This window comes from Phaseolus vulgaris, chromosome 2 (genome assembly GCF_051622355.1).
Source record: "Phaseolus vulgaris cultivar YP4 chromosome 2, ASM5162235v1, whole genome shotgun sequence".
Taxonomy (NCBI): domain Eukaryota; kingdom Viridiplantae; phylum Streptophyta; class Magnoliopsida; order Fabales; family Fabaceae; genus Phaseolus; species Phaseolus vulgaris.
The window spans coordinates 45,449,575-45,456,924 of NC_143499.1; the positions used below are offsets into that span (position 1 = coordinate 45,449,575).

Below are 7,350 nucleotides of genomic sequence, written 5' to 3' on the forward strand. Positions count from 1 at the left end.
ATGTATATTAAAATATCAGTAATGAGAAATTGAATTAAATTTTGTATCATGCCTAAAATAAATACAAAGAATCACTTTGACATAAAAAAAACTCATGTTAGATTATCAATATTACCTATATGGTATAACTTTTGATGAAATCTGTCCAGAAATAATAAATAAATTTCAAATAAAAATGAAAATATGTGTGATTTTTTATTTTATTTTGACCACTAACAACTTTAAAAATATTTTCAATTTGAATGGATTAAAGAGATAAACCAAAATGTGTTTGCTTGTTACGTAGTATTAAAAACGGGAGATGTCATTGAAGTAATTTAATTAAGACAATATTTTTTTTTTTAATAAAAAACGTTTGACTATTAAAATAAACGTGAATATAAAACTCATGCGTCGAACATAAAAATTCTAAATAGAACAGTAAAATTAGTTTAAAGAAAATAAATATTAGAATTGAATTTTTTAGAAAATAAATAAATCTATAAACATTAACATAAGAGAAGTGCAGCTAAGAAAAACCTAATATTAATATATTGGGTAGACGTGAAGATTGAAGCTAGCATATGGTGAATAAACTGAAACAGAGGAAGAGAGAGGAGAAACGAACAAGTGTCGCGGAGAAGCAGTTACAGAAGGGAGACGTGGTAGCGGTGGCACTCTCAGCTTCCACTTTTCAAACAGCTGTAGTATTCTGCCACCATGTTCTTCTTCTCTCAATTCTTCTGCTTCTGCTTTTTCCTCACTCTATCCTCCTCGCTCTCACCAGCTTCTTTTTGTTCAAAACCAAACCTAACATCAATGGTACGTTCCTCCTCACTTTTTTACCTTACTGAGTTTCGATCTACCGTTTTTATATACTCCTGTGGTTTACTAGTAGCATTGATGCGGTCAACGAATCCATTGCATTTTATTCCATTACTGTATCTACAACAGGAGAGTCAAAACTGAAGATATGTATAGTTTCTCTGTTTTTTATTTGTTAATTGTACAAAAACAAATACGCTGCTCTCTCTGACAAATGTAAAACAGGTGAGAACCGTTAAGAGAATATGGAAAATATTCTGCCAGAAAATGCAGGTTAGTTTCTGGTTGCTTACGAGCTGTTCCATAAATTTCGAAACAATTTTACAAGAGTTCATATGAGAGAAAAAATTAAATGAATTCTTCTCCACAGTTAAAATTAGTTTAAGTGAAAAATCAAATGCGAAAACTTCTCCATATTGGTTGTTAAATGATTTTAGTTTATGGGAGAATTTTATTTCATGTTTTGCTACTAGATTTGATGGAAATAGTTATCTACACACAAATTAATTGGTCCATTTAATTGGCGCCAAATATTTCTTACCAAAACCGTGTTGCATTTGGTTAGACGATAACCAGCAAATATTTAACTAATATGAAATTTTAGCAACACGCTCTCAAATCTAATGCTATGTTTTAGCACTGATTTTACAACTTTTGGGAGAAGTTATCTCAGAATCCACTAAATATGGGTTAATCTCATGACAGAGAAAAGAGTGCTGTACGGAATGTGTTTTGGCATTTTTCCTATGACTAATTCAACAACCATCAATCCAAACAGACCCTTACAAAATTTTAATGTGATCAAATGTAAAGTTGGTTTGGTGCCCAAAGTTAAGTGTTCAGGCACCAAGTATTGTGACTTGTGAGTATTTCTTTATAATTTGTTATTTTCATTTATGTCCCTTTATTTGTTTGCCACCAACCAGGGAAGTACAAACCAATGTCAATTATCAGAGATGACATGTAATATTTCCAGCTTAAGATGTTTCTTTGGATTACTTGACGCCAACTTCTTTGACGATAGACAGGTATTTTCCTTGACTTGTTAGTTTGTTGGTACAATGATGCTTGTGAGGTAACTAATTCTGTTTCCCTCAGATTGGGGAGATTGCAGAGGGTGCAAAGGAGTTCAATATTCCAATCATAAAAGCCAATAGAAAACTTGTAGCTCATGAGAATGGGGGCTTGCATTATCCTTCTCCATTAGTTTTCAATGCTGATTGGAACTATGAACCGGTTCATTATGAAAACAAAAGGTTCAACTATCCTTCCATCTCTGGAGTACAGAGACCTGAATCTGAAGATGATATTGCCTTTATGAGTGTAAGTAATCCATCATAGCTGACGGACCACTAATTTGACTCTGGTTATGTATCTTATATAAACATTTTAGTTTCTATTTCATGAATGACTTTTTCCCCCGTGTATCAAATCAGGTTCTCGAGTTAGGTGAACTCATCAAAACAAAACAAATTACTTCTCAGCAGCTTACACAAATATTCTTGCGGAGATTGAAAAAGTAGTACTAATTTTGGAATGCTAATTTGCTAGCAGTTGTTGTAACATGCATTGTGTCGTGTGTTGCATTCTTTTTGGTGACTTGAATTCAAGTATTTGAAACATATCCTCGTGATTAACTATGTCATGTGGATTCTGGAATTAACACCAGGTACAATCCTACTCTTGAAGCTGTAGTCACTTGTACCGAAGAGTTAGCACAGGAGCAAGCGAAAGAAGCAGACAAGTTGCTCAGCCAGGGAGTCTATCTGGGTAGTTATATTATTCTTCAAGCATCTCATCATTAAAAAAATATTTGTTTTTAATTTATTTACTTTCCACATAATCCTTCTACTGTTAGAAGAACCAATGTGGATTAATATTCTGGAACCCTAACCTTCCTAACATCATAAATGTAAGATTCCTATACATCATGAACAAGATATATAAGAAAAATTATTTTTTAAGGATAAACCACAGTTTTATGAACGATTACTGGACTAACTAGAATTTCGGTTATCTTGTACCTCGGAATAGACCCTTCAATGAAACAGAGTCACTGAACTGTACTTTTAAGATGGAAAGTTGTCACCTGCTTTGTTTCAGGATGACCTTTGTAAGTTGAGTCAGTATTTTAAATCGAATGTTAATCTTCATTGAAGGGCCTCTTCATGGCATTCCTTACGGATTGAAGGACATAATATCAGTGCCCAAATACAAAACGACCTGGGGATCAAAATCATTCAAAAATCAAATTATTGACATGGAAGCGTGGGTCTATAAAAGGTAATATCTTGACAAGACAAACGTAAATCTACAACCAGAAATTATATTTATGTCTACAATTATGTGTATAGTTGATGGTATTGTTCCACCACAGGTTGAAATCTGCCGGGGCTGTTCTAGTTGCAAAGCTTGTTTCTGGATCATTGGCATATGATGACATCTGGTTTGGTGGCAGAACTAGGAATCCATGGAATATTGAGGAGTTTTCTACTGGTTCATCTGCTGGACCTGCAGCTACCACCTCAGCAGGTACTTTTTCCACGAATGCCTGCACTTTTTTTCGTCTTTACTTGTTTCATTTTCTAATCCGTGCCAATTCATGTTGGATGACCTTTATAGGTCTTTTTCCATTGTTTGGTTCATTTTATCAATATAGTAAACCAAAAAAGAGAATACGAGCTTAAAACTTTAGATTTATCTATGGAATTCAGCTATGTGATTTTGTTTATTGCATTGCAGGTATGGTTCCATTCGCGTTCGGTACAGAAACAGCTGGATCTATAACTTATCCTGCAGCTCGATGTGGGGTGACAGCATTGCGCCCAACTTTTGGAACTATTGGTCGAAGTGGTGTTATGAGCATTTCAGAAAGCTTGGTAAAACCCAAATTATCCGATGTTTTTATTGGATGATGTGAATGTTAATCTTACATGTAACTATTCCATTAGGATAAACTTGGCCCTTTCTGTAGATCTGCTACTGATTGTGCTATTATTCTCGATATTGTTCGGGGAAGAGATCATGATGATCCCTCGTCAAAAGATAGCTCCCTTGATGATCCATTCCTGGTTGACATTTCTAAATTGACCGTTGGATATCTCGATGATGCTGAAATGGAGGTTAGTCATTCAAGTAATTTCGCTGGGACAAGTGGTTCAAGCTTTGACGTTAAATAATGTCAATTTCCATGAAGACATTTGCACTTCTTGAATGTTGTTAGGATTAGACATGATTCATGAGACTTAAATTTCTTCTGCTATGAAAATTCAGGTTGTTCATGTTCTTGCATCAAAAGGTGTCAGGATGGTCCCTTTCAAACTGAATTACACAGTTGATTCTGTTCAAGGTATCTTAAATTTCACAATGGACGTTGACATGCTAGCTCACTTTGATGAGTGGCAACGCTCAGGGGAGGATAATGTGTATGAAGCCCAAGATCAATGGCCCACTGAACTACGCCGAACCCGCATACTTTCAGCAGTGGACTATATGCAGGTCAACCATTTATTTGGTTCCCTTAAATAGTTAAATTAAAATCAAACATCTCTTATATGAAGAATTTCATTTAAACCAAGGATTTGATATGTTTTATCTTTTCAGATGTGATAAGTTGGCATTATTCGGATTGAAAATAAAATTATGGTATGCAGGCACAAAGGGCAAGGGGAAGGCTAATAAAGGAAATAAGAGAGTCCTTCACCGTGGATGCATTCATTGGCAATGCAACTGAGTGGGAGAGAGTTTGTATTGGAAATCTTGTTGGTTTACCAGTCATAGTAGTGCCAACAGGACTTAAAAATATCTCTGATCCACCACCAGGTGGAACTAGAAGAAGAACTACAATCACCACTGGCATTTATGCTCCCCCTAACCGAGACCACATTGTATGTTTGTGACTGCAATATCTTCAGTATCTTCTACACCTTTTATACTACTAAAAGTTTATGGCTTTGTACTCAATTTGTAATTCTATACCTAGCTTATTGCCCACTCTTTTCTTTTCAGGCTCTGGCGTTGGCAATGGCTTACCAAGCTGTCACCAATCACCATAAGCAGCGGCCACCTATCAATGATCTCGGGCCAGATGATAAGATTCCTGACCCAGTTACTGGTATTACCTACCCTCCCAGGGTTTTAGGCATGGCTCCTTCACCTACTTCTTAAACGGCTTCACCACAGTATCACTCTCACCCAGACTTGAAAAAGCATAAGAAATGGAGTTATAAGAAGAAACTATTTTTCTACCATATTAACTCTTAAATATTTTCTTATATTTTAAATTATCCATTTCAAGGGTGAGACTCACTATTTCTGAATCAGGCATATAAAACATTGTCTTTTATTTCCTTACACTTCACACATTTTATCCTGGTAATTTCAAATTATTTTCTTATCTTTATTTTTATATTTTATGTTCTTAATTATCTAATTGCTTCAATGATTTAACGTATAATATAGTGATTACATGTCTAGTGGACTTCTAATTTGGTTTGTGTAAATATTAAGAATTTAAAACTATTTTGAAATATCTCATTGATAAAAATATATTTGATCCTAAAAATAATATTATATAGTCTTAAGAAATTCTTGATTCCATTTCTTAACATTACCGTTATTTTCATAATTTTATTACATTAAAAAATATATATAATGTTATTATTTTTATAATTTTATTTTATTATGAGAAATTAATTAAAAAAATAGAAAAATAATACAATTTAAAAAAATTAATTTTATAGAAATAGTGTTAAAAAGTATGTAACTGAAAAATAAGTTATTTAGCTATTTATCAAAATATAAAAATGGTATTAAAAAATTATGTAACAAAAATGGTTATTTAACTTTTCAAAAGTTAAATTATTTATTTATTTAGTTTATTAAATAAATATAAATTATTTATTTATTAAAAAATTAATTATCTAATTAAATAATGATATAGAAAGAAGTTACCGATGTGTGTTTTTATATAATAATATAAATTAAATAAATAATTTTACTTTTTTTAGAAGATAAATTTATTTAGTTAAAAGATAACACCAAAATAAGTTTAAAAATGTGTGGATAGTATTCATCTCACACTAACTACATTTTAAAGTTTAAAGTTTTCGGACCTATTGGAGATAATTATGAATACATCATTTCTCAACAAATTTAATATTACTTTCTCACCAAATATATGACTTCTACTGAAAGTTTTCATACCTATTGGAGATTATAATAAATACATCATTTTGAAACAAATTTAATATCACTTTCTCAACAAATACAGGACTTTTACTGAAGCACATAGAGAAATTAATTCAAAAAACAAATTAGAGATACAAAAATTTAATACTTCATTAAAGACTGAGAAGATTAATCTTTTAAATTTTGTTATAATTCTAAAACTCGAAGGAGTATTAAATAAACAAACATTAAATAGTAAAGAAAATACTTCTTCCTGGTGTAGTTTAGAATATACTGCTGATCTTATTTTCTTATACTTATTAAATAATATGCATATGTAATATTAATTAATAAATTTAACAAATTTAAAAATCATTAATAGTGAAGATAAACTTGGTATATTTTGAAAACTTAAAAAATAAATTGAATTATTTACTTATATTTATATATTATATTAAAGTGTCTTAAGGACCGGAAAAGATATATTTTATCTTTAAAAATACATTAAATAGCTTGATAAATATTTTTTCTATTTTTTAGTATATTCAATAGAAAATGTTATTAAACTATCAAGTCAAAGCGTTTAGTGGAAGTGGTAAAACAACATTTAACGCCGAAAGAATATTTAATATTATGGCACATGTATTAAAGATCAACAACAATAAATACAACTTTTTGAAACTATTTAACTGAAATAGTTTAATTCTTTCCTTGCAATACTTTGAATAAGAGAAAAAACGATTAATTTGGGAGATATTAGAAAGAAAAATAATAATACTTCATTAAAATGTAACAACGCAAGTCATTTTGAAACTATTTTACATAGATAAACTACATTCATTTGGGATCGGATGAAGTAAAATTTTACTGCAATAATTTTCTTTAATTTTTTTGTATAAAAAATAAAATTTGGATAAGTTTTTAAAATCTACATAAATATATTTTTTTCAAAACAAATTACTCCCCAAGAATTTAAAAAAGTCATAAAAATTGACATTTTGCACTGTTGATTCATTTTTTTTATTTTTTATAGATCAATTATTTAATTTTATGTTTTTAGTTTATACCCTTAGTTATTAATTAAAACAAAATATTATGAATTATTTCAAATTTTATTACATATTTATAAAATTATTATTATTCCTGAAATATATTTTAAAACAACTAATTTAAAAAAATTAATAAAATTTACGAATTAATATAATGTTTAATGCTACTGTTATAGTATTAAAAAACAATTATTTTCGTATCATGTCTTGGTTTTGAATTATATATTCATAAATTACAATTCTAAAAAATATAATTAGGTCGATTAAAATTGGTATATCCGATTAATAACTACTATAAATTTCAAAGTATGACGAACAAACTTTAAAT

At 30.2% G+C, this 7,350-nt stretch overlaps 1 protein-coding gene across 6 annotated transcripts; it reads left to right on the forward strand.

Moving 5' to 3' along the window:
- Nucleotides 1–490: 490 nt before the first annotated feature.
- On the forward strand, nt 491–5,206 carry LOC137812549 (Amidase family protein). 6 transcript variants are annotated; one of them, XR_016518843.1, is made up of 13 exons: nt 497–801; nt 1,030–1,077; nt 1,731–1,832; nt 1,903–2,127; nt 2,241–2,323; nt 2,474–2,574; nt 2,964–3,087; nt 3,182–3,336; nt 3,547–3,683; nt 3,779–3,926; nt 4,078–4,302; nt 4,458–4,691; nt 4,813–5,206. XR_016518843.1 is itself a non-coding variant. In XM_068614615.1 (13 exons), the coding sequence occupies exons 1-13, from the start codon at nt 700–702 to the stop codon at nt 4,969–4,971; spliced, it is 1,866 nt and encodes a 621-aa protein (XP_068470716.1). In that variant the 5' UTR covers nt 497–699; the 3' UTR covers nt 4,972–5,206. The 6 variants fall into 6 exon arrangements, 4 of the variants coding, with proteins under 4 accessions (XP_090155168.1, XP_068470716.1, XP_068470717.1 ...); XM_068614615.1 differs by having other exon boundaries at nt 3,756–3,926; XR_016518844.1 differs by lacking the exon at nt 1,030–1,077.
- Nucleotides 5,207–7,350: the final 2,144 nt, after the last annotated feature.